The 16,337-nt window shown below is 40.2% G+C and overlaps 1 protein-coding gene across 3 annotated transcripts in view; it reads left to right on the top strand.

The window, feature by feature from the left end:
• Positions 1–16,337, top strand: part of IGF2BP3 (insulin like growth factor 2 mRNA binding protein 3) — a 110,838-nt gene that overhangs the window by 62,915 nt on the left and 31,586 nt on the right. For 2 of the 3 annotated variants that reach the window (XM_062495630.1, XM_062495620.1), the window contains exons 4-6: positions 6,718–6,769; positions 6,863–6,926; positions 15,018–15,302. In XM_062495630.1, coding sequence (XP_062351614.1) covers positions 6,718–6,769; positions 6,863–6,926; positions 15,018–15,302 — 401 coding nt within the window. The remainder of the gene's footprint in view (positions 1–6,717; positions 6,770–6,862; positions 6,927–15,017; positions 15,303–16,337) is intronic. The other variant, XM_062495638.1, reaches the window with a different exon arrangement.

The following is a 16,337-nucleotide window of genomic DNA, read 5'->3' as shown; positions in this document are numbered from 1 at the left end:
ATTTCTCAAGTGCTTTTTTAGCCTTGCAGTCCATTTAATGCCATTTGTCAGCCTCGATACTATGTTTTTTTTTTCTCTTTCTCCATCTCATACATCCTTAGCATAATGTACACTAATCTTTCTTCCTTATAAGACATTAGAGAGACTATTTCCAGCTTAGGGTGTAATGTGGGAAGAACATGAAAGCACATGTGAAATCTTTTCGTGCTGTGTTCAGTACCTGGGCTAATTTTGTAGCCCAAAAATTTCTTATGAAATTTCTCCTATTTTCAGACCTTCATTAGAATATTCTCTCAGTGAATTTTTCTGTTGTATGAGTGATTTTTTTTTTTTAAAAAATTGAAAGAGAGGGAGTTTTGATACTGATGTTATCTTTAATTTATCATGTTGCTCACACTTGTTGGATTCCTTCCTTTTTTTTTTATTTCAGAACCCAGCCTTCTATTGGTAAATCATAGTAATTACACTTCTAGCAATTTCTGACTTACCAGATTCAAGGCATGTTCTTTTAAATGTTATTTAATGTTAGTATGGTTTTAAAGCGTTTAGTCCTCTTTGTTACCTCTTTAAAATATACACAGCATTGTGTGTGCATATATATATATATAAAATTAAATGGTCCAGCACTGTTACCTGGAAATACTTAAACACATGTGGTATGTGGAGTTATAATATTTGTATTCATAGTTGCATGTGATGCTCTGCCTGGGACGTATTTTCAGTCATTTTCTATCCTTTGCTTAATTTGAAACACCAAAATTGAAATTATCCACATCTCTTACCTACCTTTTTTTTTAAGTAAGCATTTCCGAAGACCCATAGTGGCAGCAAGGTAAATAGGGACCTAGTGTCTGCTCTTTAGCACCGTAGGGAGGGATGTTGGCTGGGGCCAGAGGGTGGCTCTGCTGTCACCATATCCAGCCTGTGCAGTGGAGATGACTAGTCTGTAAGAGCTGTGACCCAGTTATTCACCACACACTTTCTTAATTTTGTAGCAAGTCGAGGACTTTGAGGAAGGAAAACCCTTTTGGTTAGGGGAATTGAATGCTGCCATGGCAAACTGAATCCTGCATGTTCTGGTCCCTGGTGCTGTGCTAACCTCCCTAAGCAGAAGTTGCTGTTGGTTGCTAACAGTGTCTTCAACTTGTCTTGTGATGAGCCTGAGGTCTCTCTTGCAGAAGTGCAGTGTTCTCCTTGCTACCAAAAGTGGCTTTGAAGTTGCCCTTTGAACATGCAGACGTGCTGAGCACTATGGAAAATCGAGCCCTTGGTGTCCAAATTGGTCACTCAATTAGTAGTTCCTTTGACAATTTTGTCTTTGTTCTCTGTGGTTCAGCATTACATTCTTAAAACCCTGGTAATGCCACCTAAACAGAATTGTATTATAGGGTAAACTTATTATTAGTTTTGAACATTTGGATATAACTGTAAGTTCCCAGGAGAAGAATTCACTCCAGGGTTTGTATGGGATGTGGTAAATAAGCCAGAGTTATTGTTTTCAGGCGCTGCCTTTCTGGTGTGTGCAAACAATGACTTCAGCAGCTTCCAGGCTTATTTTTCTGATTCTTCCAGACTATGGTCATGGCTTCATGAGACAGAAAACTGGGTTTTGGAGGGCCTACAAGATGAAAAACACCATCACCACACGCTGCAGTGCATTGAGCCATTGCAGACTGGCTTTGCATATTTAAATGCCTTCATGAGGTTTTGGAAAAATAACTGTGTCCTGGCAGACCATGTGCTGAATTGGGTATTCCATGTCCATGCTGCTTTGTCTTTACAAAGAACCAGCATGCTCTGACCTTTTTGGTGAAAATGGGCAAAGTTGCTATGTTTGGTCTATGGAGGGGTGGCAGTGATGCAGAGAGATGCACTGGGTGACCTGGAGCTGAGTTCACCTGTCCACCACAGTCTCCATTCAGGCAAGGCAGTGTTATTCAATTATTACCCCTTTCAAAAATAACCCTCAGGAATTTATTAGGGGCTTCCTCACTTCAATTTTCCTTGGAAAGACATGCTAGCTGAGACCCTCGTTGGGGGTGTTGTTTCTTTTCACCAGCCAAAAATAATGCCAGACTGAAGGTGCTTTGAAGGGCCTTTTTGCCATAGTCAGTTTTTGGCAGCTAGTGTGGCTGTGAGAGGAACAGCACCTCTGCCAAGGTAATGTCACACCTCCAAGTCATAAAATACCAGGTCTGCTCCTGCTGCACTGCAAATTCTAGTACACCAGGGCCTGGTGGGGGCCACATCAGACTAGTTTAGGCTCAGTTAATATAATTAATGGAAAATGGCATTATGGTGGTGGTGTGTTTTTTAGGTTTTTGTTTGTTTTTGTTTTTTTGGTTTAGTTTTGAGGGTTTTTTGGTGGATTTAAGTATATCAAGAAAGTACTTGACATATGTAGATGGCATTTGTGGTTCAGCCAGGCTCATCAGTATCTGTGATATCATCACTGTTCTTTACCCACCCACGTTCTCCTTTCCTTACCTGGCTCTTTTCTTTTCCTTCACCCCCACCTCTCCTCTGTTAAATCAGAATTGTTTGTTAAATCACATTGTGCACTCAGTCTTTGCAGCCAAAAATTTCTGTGCGCTTTTTCTACTGAATGACCCTAATATTAATATGACCTAGAAGTATTTATGGTATTTATGATTTCAGCTGTGTTGTTGAATTTTAATTCCTTGTCAACATGACACAGGAGTCATGGAAACAAGAGGGTGGTGGTGGTCTAATGGATTTGGCGTACAGGAGAGGAGAAAATAACTTCAGGTTCTACTGCCCCACTGTGACGTTCCTGTCACTAAGTGCATGTGTGAGAGAGAAACAGAGTGGATAACTGTGCTTACAGACCAGATATCTTGAGACTGATTTCCTTACAGTGTACAGCAAAAGTCCTACAGCACTATAAGATGATGTGTACAAAATAGTCTTCTCTGAAAGTGCAGAAAACAAGTGCTCTGATTTGTTCAAAAGTGCTGCTTCTAAACCTGTGAAATCTGTATGAGAACTGCGGTATTTTAATGTGTGCATCGAGCTCTCAGCTTCACTGAAGAGTAATGTTTCCTTCTTTCTTTATTCCATGTAAAGCAGCCTCGATTTGTGGGGCTTGGTGTAGGGTAATGCTGTTTATAATGAAGTCAGAATTGGCTTTTAGAGCCTGATGAATGAAAGTCCACAGTATAAGACTGCAGCTTTTTGTGAGAGAGACATCTGTGCTATAACAAGAGCAGGAGACCCAATTTAGACAACTGCTAGAAGGAGAGCTCAAGAAAAGGAAAGACCTTTTTTTTTCCTAGCTCAGATTAAATATTTGTACAAATAAACTTTTCAGCTGCTCATCAGAATTGCTGCTGCACCACCAACTTGGCTTTGAATTTTGTTCTGATTGCCCAACAAGGCTGTACATGAAGAGTGTTACGGAAGAGCAGCTCAAACAAAACGTGTTTGTTTTGCAGTAGAGCTATAGGCTTTGGGCTAGAGAGACAAATTTGGGGCAAGGGAAAAGATAGCGAGAGACATATGAAGAAATGAAAGATGTTAATACAAACTGACTGTTTCAGTAAATACATGTGAAGCAAGAAGCCCATGCAGGAACTGAGTTCTGTGTTTTGGAAGTGAGTTGCAATAGGGGATCTGGCTTTGAATATAACTGCAATGACTTTTCCCAATTGGATCAGCTGGTTCAGTTAAGTGTTCTCACCCTCGAAGCTTGCTCCTCGCGTACACATATATCCCAACTGCTGCTGAAACTTTTGTACTAGTGCATTTTGAGCACAGTCTAGTTTAAAGGCTACCTCTGCAGTGCTGATCACACTTAAAATCCTGCTGCATGAGGCTGATTGTGATGAAAATTCAAGTTTCTCCTGAAGACAGTGCTGTAGAGAACAAGTGTCTTTGACCAAGGAGGACTGTTTCTCATTTTGATTAAAGCAAGCTTCAATCCTTTGAGGAATCTTCTCAAAGAAGAATCTTTTAAGAACATGGGGAACCCAAATCACTTGGATTAAAGCCCAGATGGACACTGTCTCTGACCGGAAGAGGATTAAGGAGCAGCATAAGTGTGGACCTCCTGCTCCAGAGGGGTGTGATGCCAAATATGCCATTCTGGGCTGCTCCTCAGCAATTACAGCAAAAGCAGCCTTTGGGTTCTTGGGCTACTGGGAGCAGATGCAAGGGATAGTGTGTTGAGAAGTTTCTGATGGCTGATCACAAATATACTGAAGTACATTTTAGAGAAAATGTGTCTTTTGAAAGTTGTGTGGGTTCAGCTTTGAAGCCTTTATTTTCTTAGTGAAGATGGTGGCTTTAATATGTGGATCCTCAATGTAAAGGTATGCTAAGCCCAGAATATAAATTTAATATGGAAATACCTTTCAAAATATCGATTAATTATTACCAGGCAAACTGTTGTGGTACCTCTGGCATTCTAGCACTGCACTTTTCCTGTATGAATAAGGATGAAAATGAAATTCTGTTTTGAAATGATGCAGCTTTGGGACAGAGTGGCCATGAGCTAGTGATCTGCATGGTTCAAATGTAAAAACAGCTGAACACATTTGCTTGTATTGTGGCACAGTCTGTGGTGTAGAGCAGCACAGGTATTGGCATACTGTAGGGACAAAGGAATTGCTTTATCAGGCTAATGAAATCTTTGGTATCCTATTTCAACTAAACATCTCAGAAAGGATCTCTAAGCCAGGAAAAGCTTTGCTTTTCTAGTTTTAAACCCCTGACCCCACCTGAGATTCTGTTCACCCACTGGTTTCAGTGGATCCCTTAAGCAGTCTGTGGAAGAAGATTTTCCTCTAATCTCATGCTGCGGCTCTCTTGGCTTGTGTGAGGTACAGCTGCAGACCTGCAAGACCTCACAACTCTCCCACTCATCTGTGCCAGTGTTTTAATTGTCTTAAAAGGATCTTCCACAGACTTTTAATTTATTTTAATCCCCTGGAGCATCTCTGCTTCAGTAATATTTAGCAAATTTCAGAGCAAATGTTCACCTAGATTCCAATTGTCAGATCCGAGGTGTGACAGAAAAATTTTTTTTAAGGGATTGAAAAGGCAAACTCTCCAGACTAGGCTAATCTCTACTTGTAGAATGAGAGGACAATTAACAGCTTGTCTATGAAAACAAAACAGTTACCAAGAAAACTTACTAGAGTCTCTACAAGGATGGAGAAATTCTTCAGCTAAAAGCAGTAATGTATTGCTCAAACTTGGCGAGCACTCCATTGCCTTTTAAATACCTGGTTTGAAATGTTACCTTTGAAACTTCTATGTGCAGTTCAAACTGTAGTAGATGGTAAAGAGTGGAAATTGCACTTATATAATTTGTCTTCAGGTTTGGGCATATATACTGCAGTTTATCTTAGAAACATCTATTACATTGTAGTAAAGGTATGTGATAGATTGATAGATTATAATTTAGGAATTTTAATCTCCTGAAGATGTAGACTGAATTTTACATTTTTAGGGACTGGGGTTTTGTGCATGCTCGATTGCTGGTTATAGCAAAGGGAAGTGTACTGCAACGGGAAGCAGCACAAATGCTTTTTTTATGCCTACAGCCTTCTTTCTATCTTTGCTTCCTTGTTTCCTTCCTTCCCTAAAGGGGTTTCCTCCCTTTCTTTCTTACATTTCCCCTTAAGAGACTAGCTAAAAAAATATCACTTTGGTTGCAGAAGGGATTGCAAGCTTACTTTTTCACTTGGTGTAAATTGTGAACTTTTCCTGCATCAGTTAAATTTCTGAGAAAGAACGTTGGGATGCAATGCAACACAATGATGTGCTTGTGTCTGTGCTAGTTACTGCCAGAGTCACCATTTTCTGCAACATTATTTCTCACCAGGAGGAAAAGAATCTCTAGACCATGTGAATTTTAAATGTGGTACAACTGTGGGTGTGTTAATACTTTTACTGGAGTACTCTGACACCTTAATTTTTCCCCAGAAGTTTGTGTACTTCCCCCTTCATCTTCCATTTGACTAGAATTAAACATACTATGCACAGTAAAACTGCTTAATTTAGGTTTTTCTCCCTTGTCACATACATTTACCTGTTTCTTCTTAGCTTTCTACTGAAAGAAAAATTAATTGTGACTTTCAAATAATGGTGAAGATGCTGTTGTGAGTGGTTCCTCTGGAATGGTGATCTTTGAGAAATCTGTCAAAATAATTATGCAACAGCTCTTCGTGTGCTGGTTATTCTTGTTACCTGCTCTACACAGGCAATTCCTCACTAAGGAAGAGAATAACACTTCTATGTATAATCTAAGTGTATTGGGAGGAAAAACCCCAACATTCCAAACAGGGACAAAGTTAGACATATGTTCTGGGACTATGTGGAGAAAGTTTTATTTTGGAGTTGCTGTTCTCTAATTCTTTCTGCCTCCGCTTTAGCCCACTCTGAGAACAGATGACTTGGAGGTTCATTTTCAAAGTTTGGAACGTACAGTGCAGTGTGACTTCCTGAAGTTATACTTTACATTGTATTTTCACACTAACGAAATTTTAGATGTAGATTTTCTGATATGAGAGAGAAAACAAGCAATGTATGCTTGTTCTTCCTGGAATAATAATTTCTTGGTTGGAATGGCTGTCTTAAATGATGTGTATTCTCCTACAATAATTTTAAAAATTCTGGTGTTTTTAGGTATTTTGTTTTGTTTTGTTAATCTTGTTTGAAGTTTAAATCTGTCCTTTCTCTTACCTCTTATAGGTGCTGGATAGTTTGTTAGCTCAGTATGGAACAGTGGAGAACTGTGAGCAAGGTACTGTCTCTACTCTCAATTTGCTTTTAAATTTGTAGTGGAAAGTGAGTGCACGCTGAACTTACCCTCCTTCTCTTGCATTTTCCTTTCTAGTGAACACTGACACGGAGACTGCAGTTGTAAATGTAACATATGGCAATAAGGACCAGGCCAGACAGTAAGTATCTGTCACCTAACTTGCATTTTGGAGCTCATGTTGTTGTGACTTTGCTTCTGATCATGTCACCACTTTAACAATATCTTAAGCCTTGACTTTTAAGAAAGTCTGATGTAATTCACCTTAATTAATAATTTGTATCATCTTTTTCACTTTGTAAAAAGCAAATTAATAATTGCAGAAAATGGAGAAATTGAAGAAATTGATTTTATTGGGGAGAGCAGAAAGTTAATTTGCTAGTGAGAGAGGATGGGAGTTACTGTTTAAAGATTTGTTTTTAGCCATGTTTTAGTGATACCCTTGCAGCGTTCATTGTTTTGTGTCTGTTTCTTAATAAGCAATCAAAGCAAAAATAACAGAAAAAAGACTGTAGCTGCTAACCTGACTGCAGGGCTTTTTTATTAGAAAATTTAATGCTGCTTCCAAACACACAAAATATGTAATCTTTATAATAAAAATTTATTAGGTGTTGTTGAGATTTAGGCTGCCTATATTATGCTTGTTTGTCTTAAGTAATTGAGAATTTTTAATCTAGGTATTAAAATTTAAAAGTATTATCTATTTAATCGTTGCGCGTAATTTTCCTTTAAAAGTCTGCATTATGTACTATATTAAAGGCGTAATTTTGCTTCTCTACCACAAAAAAATGACCTGTGTGGTTCTCAAGTTTTAACCTGGTGACATAAATATACTTGTCTTTGTAGTCATAGCAGGTCTAACAAAATCAAACTCATGGAATAGCCTACAACGATCTTTCTGTTTTAACTTTGAAATTTCTGCCACCTTGTGGCAGACTAAAACCAGTAGTTGAGATGCATAAGAGTGTGCTTATGGTATGCATTAATTCAAAATTACAAATGAAATAATATTTGTACATATAATTAAGTAATTATCATCTGTGTGTAACTTGAATGCAACACATGTATTTAATCTTTCAAAGCATTAGGTTACTTGTAAGTGTATTATAAACAAATGTGATGGGAAACTTGTGTCAGTGGCATCTCCTGTGTATGCTGGAGCTGAAGGAAATGTTTTCCTTGAATTCACTATTTAACTTTTCTCAAAAACTGAATTGTTCTAACAAATTCTTCGGTTTCTTCTGTTGCTTTTGTTTCTGTTGCACAGCAATTAAGAGAGGCTGTATTTTTAGTTCTAGGAGAACTTATGGTGCAACATTACAGATTAATATTACATGTGCCAGCTTCTCCTTTGAAAAACATAAGAAGGAAGTGCTAAAAATACCATGGAAAGAAGTATGATATATTTTTTTGAGCTGTTATCTGTGATGTGGGTTCCTGGACTTGATTCCCTTCTGAAGATGAAAACAGTTTCTCCCCCAACTCTACTTGCAAAGTTTTAAGGTCAATCCCAAGGAAATGCTGGGATAAGCAAAGACTGTGATGAAGTGTCTAAGATATTTTTTTCTTTTTCATAAGAAACCATGTGACAGTAACCGTGAGAACCTCTTGAGTTTGAAGCAGGCAGATTGACATGCAGCAGGTTGTAGGGGAAGTGAAGCAATACAGGTTGAACAATGGCAGTTTGATTTCTTGGAACAGGTAGGGCAAGTGGAGGAGCATTGATTTGTATTTGTGAATGGCTTCACATGGACACAGGTTTTCTAAGCAGATGAGTCCATGTTATGTACAAAAACTGTTAGCTCAGATTGTCTGAGTTTAGGAGGTGACCTTGCAACTGTTTAGAAACCCCTAGGAGAAGTGGCTAGATCAAGGTATTTTTAGGGAAAGAACTATGAGGAATTGGAATGAAGGCTCACTATGGGACCTGCATATGTGTGGGTTTTTCATAGTGACAGCATTGCTGTTTCTGTGAAATGGTTTTCCCAGACATGACCTAGCTTTGCTGCTTGGAACTGGCTGTGGGGGACAGCAGTGGGGAGGGAGCAATGTGCAAGTGCTGATAGCTGATAAAGGCAGCGCTGGGCATCCTGTGAAGGACAGGCAGTAACAAGAACTGACTATCAAAAGCTGTTTAGGGTTGTAAAAAGTCAGCAGCTGGTAACAAGCTTTGTAGTTTGGAATTTAGCTCTTTAGGGTAAATGGTGCTCTTTGCCATGACTTTTGGCTCAATCACCATTGCATTAAGATTTCTATGGTGCCACATGCAATGTATGGTCATACAGGTCCCTAGTTCTAACTGCACCTCTTCTACTTTTTGCAATGTACACGCTAACCTCACAGTAGTGTTGGCTGACAGAACATGCATAGTTGGCTACTTCCCTGCTGGATATCTGTATGGCATTGCCATGACTGCTGGAGTGTGTACTGGCAGTGTGTGGTGAGGGTGCTGTAACACAATCTGGAGATAATTTTGATAAGCAGTTCCAAGCAAGTGTGGTATGCATTGCTTGGAGGACAGTACTTTTGAATAAAACTTGTGGTTCTGCCCAGCTGGGAAACTGAGCTGCCTCCTGTTGTACAAATCTAAGTAGTTGTGGTAGAGGTTTTTTCCTCTAGGCTGATACTATAGTTGTGGCATGCTCAATTCAGGTCTGCATCCAAAATTAACTTGGAAAATGAAAACACTGAAGATTGCTGTAGTCTTTTTGAGAAAGAAGTCTTGGAGCACACGGCACCCAAAATCTGAGATGTGTGCCGTTCCTGACTTCTAGCTGGGACAGAGGTCTGTGTCTTTGATCTGTTATAGTGGTGCCTCTTTTCTAGCTGGAGAGGCATAGCCTGTCTTGTCAGAAAAAACAGGATGCTGCTCTGGCCAATGGTGGCCTGAGCAAGGGAGCCAGCATGGCAGATCAGGTACTTTTTGGCAGCCCAGGAGCGTTGGTGGAGGGGTGTGCAGAGCAACATGTGGGCCTTGGAAAACTACCTTTTGCTGTCTAGGACTGTAAGTAGCAAAGAGAAGTCTGGCAGTACCAGGTCTGACACCACATCCCTCCCCTCTCCTGCCAGGACTTGGGAGGAGGAGGGGCTTGTTCTAGCTCTCAAACTGCCCCTGCTGCTCTCCTTCCCAAAAACTGGAGAGGGCTTTAGAAAGTGTGTGCACTGCTGAGGCATAGGCAATTATTGAATGTTGTGGTGGGTTATGGAATATTTAAGAGAGGAGAGAGATGAGGCACAGAGCCAGCTTGGGAGGCAAGCTTGGCAGCTTGGGACATGCTTGCCAAAAGACAGCTCCCTTCTCCTGATACAGATTCCTGACTGCAACCAGCAGGACAGGCTGATTGTGTCCCTGTGACGTGCTGCCACCTAAATTAGGGCTTCTATCTTCAAAAGTTTTACCTCCTTCTCTTTCCCTCCCCAGAAGTTTCTAGAGTATAGGAGTCTAGTAGAAGATTTAGCTCTACCCAGGATTTTAAAAGTCCACAAGTGATCACCTCTTAATCAGAATACAAGCAAAAAAAAATGATTGGAATGAAGCACACATCTGTGTGTGCACAACATGTATCCTTGATCACATAACTAATACTTTTACATGGAATTTGGGAAAGGGCTAATGTTGCCATAGAAATGATAATACTGAAAATTCAGTGGTGTATGATAAGCGAAGATTCTGTTTTGGTTTTCTTTTCAGAAGTACTGATGTAACCTATATTTTTGTTTATCATAAAAAAAATACTATGCCAAAGAAAATTTGCCACATACATCTGTCTTCCCGTATGCAATTGTATCTGTTCAGGGAACAAAGAAGAAAAGTGGTGTGCGTAAAAGCTGCATGTGGGAGTGAAATATGTTCTCTTTCTAGTGCTTAGTGTCATCATACTATCAGTGGAAGAATGATTTCCAGCACAAAACTCTGTGCTTTTACTGTAATCATTTATCTAGGCTGTTTAACCTCCAGTAGTATCAAAAGGGAGAAGGCTGGGCAAGCATCCTCTTGTAGGGAGCTCATGAGAGGACAGCAGTGAGATGTCATTTTGATGGGAAAAATCTCAGGTGACTCATTTACAGAATACTTGTTTAAAGGTTTCATTTTTATGTAGGAACTCTTGCTTCTGAGCAGGTGTCACATGAACATAAGCCAGGCTGCTATCCATCTTATCAATACATAGACAGTAGTTTCTGCAGTCTCTTAATCAACTCATTTTATTAAAAAATTCTGTACTATGTTAAGAGTTCTGCATAGCAGCTCTTGATGGTATGTGAAATGGGAACGTTTCCTGTTTCTACTAAATATAAATTTTAAAGGATGACTCTTAATGGGATATAGTTAACTGAATTTTTCTCCATCTTTGTCCTCAATGAGTGACTCTTTAGGCTTTTAGTCTCTGTGTAAGAGATGGTTTGTGGGTTGTTTCAGCAGTGCTCCCTGACAGAAGTAGTCTGCATGACCTTTGTTAAATTGTGGTCCTGGAAGGAGATGCCTCAGCACATGGGAAGGCAGGGGTGGTGTTGCTGTGTTCTGGAGCTCTCGAGGTGGTCAGTGAGAGTATGTGCTTTACAGAAGGAGCTCGATGTGACCTGTGTTTGGTGGACTGTAGCAATGACAATAGCTTTGCCTGACACAATGTCCCTAGTGCTGTGAAGAACCAGTCACTTGCTTTTAGCTAGGGCTCAGACTACTCCCGAGAGCAAAGTTGGCTCTGCTGGTAGCAAGTGCTGTCCTAGATGCTGTTTTACAGGAATTTTACATCCATCAAAACAGACAGTTCTTACCCACTTGTCTCTTCACGGATTTTCTTCCACATCCGTCTCACCAGCCCCCAAAGCAGTGCCTAGGTGCCCCTAAAATTGTTAGGGTGCTGAAGGGTTGCTGAATCATCACATTGCCTAATTCTAGCCCTGTGTTTTGTGGCACAAAATTGATAAAAATGAGTTCAGAACAGCTGAAAAAATGTGCATGACAGTACTTTAAAAAGCTAGTGAAAACTGTAAAATATTGGAATGTGAAGGACAGAATGACCAGCCAAAGGGACATTTCAAAAGCTGGGGACTCTCTTCCTCCAAGAAGTGCACTAGAACTGTGTACGTGCTACATTGACTGCAAATCAGCTATCTTGGCATTTCACTGTGTGTACCCAAATCTGTGTAGAGTATGGGACCACATACCCAGAAGATATCAGTTCCACAAAAGGCTTGAGAGATCAGCATTTAATCACCAATTCTTTGTCTGACTTCCCATCATTTGAACAAGTCGAATTATAAAGCAAGTCAGGCTGTAAAATACAGAGAACTCAGTGACTCACAGGGTGAATTAGTGTGTTATTTTTCCATGTCATCATATGGCTTTGGTGGCCAGAGATTGTTCACTGCTGACATAATTAATTTTCCACAATGGCAAATGAACTTTTCTCAGTTTACTTTGAGTTTAAGGTACTTATAGACATACGGAACCATTTAACAATTTATAAATTGTTATTAAGAAGAAAAATTCCAACCTTCTTTCCAGGAAAATATGGTGCATATATATACATATGTATGTATGTGTGTATGTATTTGTTTTGTGAAGTATTACTTGTGGAAACCATGATAGGTGTGAAACCTCCTTGCAAACAATAAACCTAGTCTTTGCTTTCCCAACCACTTGTAAGGAAGAGTGAGAAGTCTGGTGCACCCCATTTGCTGTCAGGATTGGTGTTAACGCTGGGATTCTGGTCAAAGATGTTTTGAAGCCAGAGGAGGATGACACACTTTGGGAAAGAAGCAATGTCTGAACTTGTCAAATAAATGTGTGGAGGGAAACGAGTTGGGATGGATGTTAATCTGGAGCCTATCAGCACATTTGCAAAATTGTTGGTGTTCATCTCTCTAACATCTTGATGTTTGATTCCAAAAGAAACAGAGCTAGTGCAACTGGATGGTCTGGCAGTACTGTTTCCGTTCCTGGTAGCAATTCAGCTTTCTGGTTGATTTCAGTGAAACTCAACCTAGAAACAGAGGTCTTGGATACTTCTGCAACCAACAAGAAATGAGCATGTTCAGGGTGTATAAAAAGAAAAAGTCCCAGACCCCTTTTCCAAATAACATGTCCAGAGAGAGAGAGTGTTCATTGAAATGCCTTTCAGATGTTGGAAATCTATGCAGAAACTAGAAATTGGATAAATCCATAGAAATGCAAGTCTCACTAGTCTGATCACTGCTCTTACTGTTTCGTAAACGTGTTTTATTGTGTAATAAAATGCTCTTCAAAGTCCATAGAGTAAAAGTTTTAAAATGTCAGCTCTTAAATAACCTCACCAAATTTTATTCCAGCTTGTTTGCCACTTGCTGTAAAGGATTCTTCTGTTATGGTAGTAATTACACTCCTGCCCAATTCCCAAAGGTCCTGTGTCTCATTTGGCTAATGGAAGTATTTAATGAACAGTGATCAGTTATTCAATATTTTGCTTTCTTTGTTTATTGGCATTGCCTTGGGCCTTATTTATTATCAGCCCATATTAAACATTGTTCCAAAGACAAATTATTTGTTTTCTCATAAGCTTTTTACTGTCCAGCCGGAGTATTTTGAGGATGTTGGCTCAACCCCTGGGAGACGAGGGACCTATATCTCAGTACCCAAATACCACTTCCTATCTGGGCTTCAACAGCTGCTTGTGACCCAGACTGTCAGATGGGACACCCAGGAGGCAAATAGTATTTTTTACTGGCTGCCCTTGAAAAATGTAGGCAATTAGTATTTGTCATCCTCTATCTCTGTAGTAAAGGCAGGAGTAAAAGTGTTGCTGAAGCTAATGTTTAGTAAACTGGTAGTAATGTCCTGCAAATGTGCATGAGTGAAGGGGCTGGGTTAAGTTTCTGAATTCAGAGGCCTTGTTCCAGAGCATATGGTTGTTGGAGCTTTTTCATGAAATTATTGGTGAGGTCTTTAATAAAAGATGGGGACTCCCTCCCACTTTAATTTAATTCAATTTTAATTTAAAAGAAAATTTGTCAGTAATCTTTGGTCCAGTTTTAAGTGTGGCACTTAGGAAGTACCCCAAATCAATGTATATTTCAGTGATACCTATCACTACCCACCCATCAGTATATTACTGATAATCTGAATAGTAATGTCTGTTGTAGCAAAACTTGAAATGCCTTTTTTTGGGCAAATGTGTTTATTTTATACCACTGGTTTACCAATGTGTTGCATGTCTCTTAGTTATTCCTACTGTTTGCTGGCTATTTAGTTATATTGACTCTACTGTGAGTGGAAAGTGTTCTACCTTCTGGAAATCTTTCATGTTTAAATTGAACTGTATTCCTCCCATGAAGAGGAGACCCAAGAACAGGTCTGGTTGGCCTGCAGACTTTTCCTTGGTTAGGAAGAGGGACTGAGCAGAGAGAATGCTGAGTGACTGGGAGGTTTTCGGTGTGAAAGACCACGGTGTGTGAGAGGGTTGTGTACATTTGGGCAGTATCCCTCTGCAGTTCTTTCAGTAACTGAAAGAACGAGAGAACCTAAAACAACATTTTAAATGCCTTTAACAACTTTGCTTTTAAGGAGAGTTTAACATAGACATGGGGCTTTAATTTCCTTGTTAACTTTTAAACCTACCTACAACATGACTAATTAGCAAGTTGCAAGGTGCTGTTGCAGTCTAAGGGGCATTTCAGATGCCATTGACTGGTTTTGAGTGCTTCCTTTCCTGCTGAGGTAAAGGTGCTCTTCTTTCATATAAATGTTTTTGGATTTTTTTTTCCCCATTCCTGTCACAGCTATATCAGTTATTGCAAAAACTCCAGCCAAATAGCTGTGCTGGCAAAAACCCTAATGAAGGTGCTGTGATAGCAGCTAAAAAGTTTTCCCTCTGGTGCAGCTTTAATTCTATTTGGGAAATTGATTTAAATTAAATTGGGCAAAAGAATCCTTTTGAGTGTATAAGTTCTGTCTCCTGTGAGGTTTTGCTGGTAGGGTTGGACCAGAAAAACCTTTAAAGTGCATAGAAGCCCAGAACAAGCAAGAATGAACTTGTAGTTCTTCATATGATGACTTTGTGTAATCAAAATATTGGCTCAAGGATTTCAAATGTAACTTTTCATCTTGGAACTAGTTTTTAGTTTCACCACGCAAGTTAGAAAGGATAGAATTCTACATGGGAATAATTTGTCATTTCATAAGGCCCCGTGTGTGCTTGTGGGTTTTCTTTTTTTTTTTTTTTTCCTAATCTCTCTCCTCCCCTTTCCAAATAAACAGAGCAATAGAAAAACTGAACGGGTTTCAGCTTGAAAACTATTCCTTGAAAGTTGCATACATCCCTGATGAGATGGCAGCCCAGCAACCTCCACAGCAACATCCCCAGGGAAGACGTGGATTTGGCCAGAGGGGCCCTCCCAGGCAAGGGTCACCCGGCGCGACCACACGGCAGAAGCCGCAGTCGGACGTTCCTCTGCGGATGCTGGTTCCCACACAGTTTGTAGGAGCCATTATCGGGAAGGAAGGAGCAACAATCAGAAACATCACCAAGCAGACACAGTCCAAGTAAGTTACTTCAAAAAACCGTAATGAATATTTTTAATGTCGTGTCATCGCTACTTGCGTAAAGAGGAATTTGTGAAACTTCGTTACTAATCTCCATGGTCAGAGAGCAAATGAAGAAAACGGAGAAGGGGAAATATTTTGAAAGGTTTATTTAAGGACTGGATTCTGTCCTTGACACATGCTCCAGATACTAGCTGACATGTTTTATCCTTCTTTTAAAGAGGAGCGCTAGCAGGGTGGTACTCTGCTGGAGAATTTTACTTACAGATGTACTAATATGGTTCTGGCACAAAAAGTGAAACTGAAAGAGCTGTAATATGTTGTTCTGGGGGACATACAGTCAGTATGGTGATGCACCCAAGTCTTCAAGTGTTTATTCTAGTTTTAGTTTAATTAGGGCGTTTTTAGGATTTGTGAGTGTTGTCAATTCAAGATGGGGGGGAGGGAAATCCCTAAATCTGGAACCATTTTATCTTCCCTCACTACTCCTTACACCTTTCCCCCCTGTGTTTCTGAATAATACATTTGTTGCTATCAAGTTGCAGACCACACCAAAACACAGATTAAGGAAATGCATGGGAGGCAGAAAGCAAGCTACTAAGTGACCTAAGAAGCTTAGAGCACTGGGGTCTGGAGACGCTGGAAGAGATTGCTTCCAGTGCCTATTAAATCCCTACCCACAAGGAAGAGCTCAGCACAGATGCAGAGGGAGGTGGGGTTCTTATTCCAGGAGTTTTTCTAGGATACCCCTGAAAGCAGAGAATTAAAATGCTGCCTTTAGCAGCCCTCTGGTAGGAGCCCCCAGCTCCACAGCTACAGCAGGCAGGACCTGGGAATGAGCTCTGTGTGCGAGGGGAATGAGGGTGGGAGGGTGGGTGGGAGCCTCAGTTTTGAGAGCAGCTAATGAGGATGAGGGACTCCTCTTTAATTACACCCCAACCCCCAACAAACAGGCTTCCCCCCCTCCCCAAACCCAGGATTATCATGATACTCCTTCCAGCCTCTCATTAGCACAGTGTAACCCAGGAGACTATT

The sequence above is a fragment of the Cinclus cinclus genome, chromosome 1 (genome assembly GCF_963662255.1).
Source record: "Cinclus cinclus chromosome 1, bCinCin1.1, whole genome shotgun sequence".
Taxonomy (NCBI): Eukaryota; Metazoa; Chordata; class Aves; order Passeriformes; family Cinclidae; genus Cinclus; species Cinclus cinclus.
The sequence above is the reverse complement of the archived record's forward strand: the minus strand, read 5'-3'. Positions and strand labels throughout refer to the sequence as shown.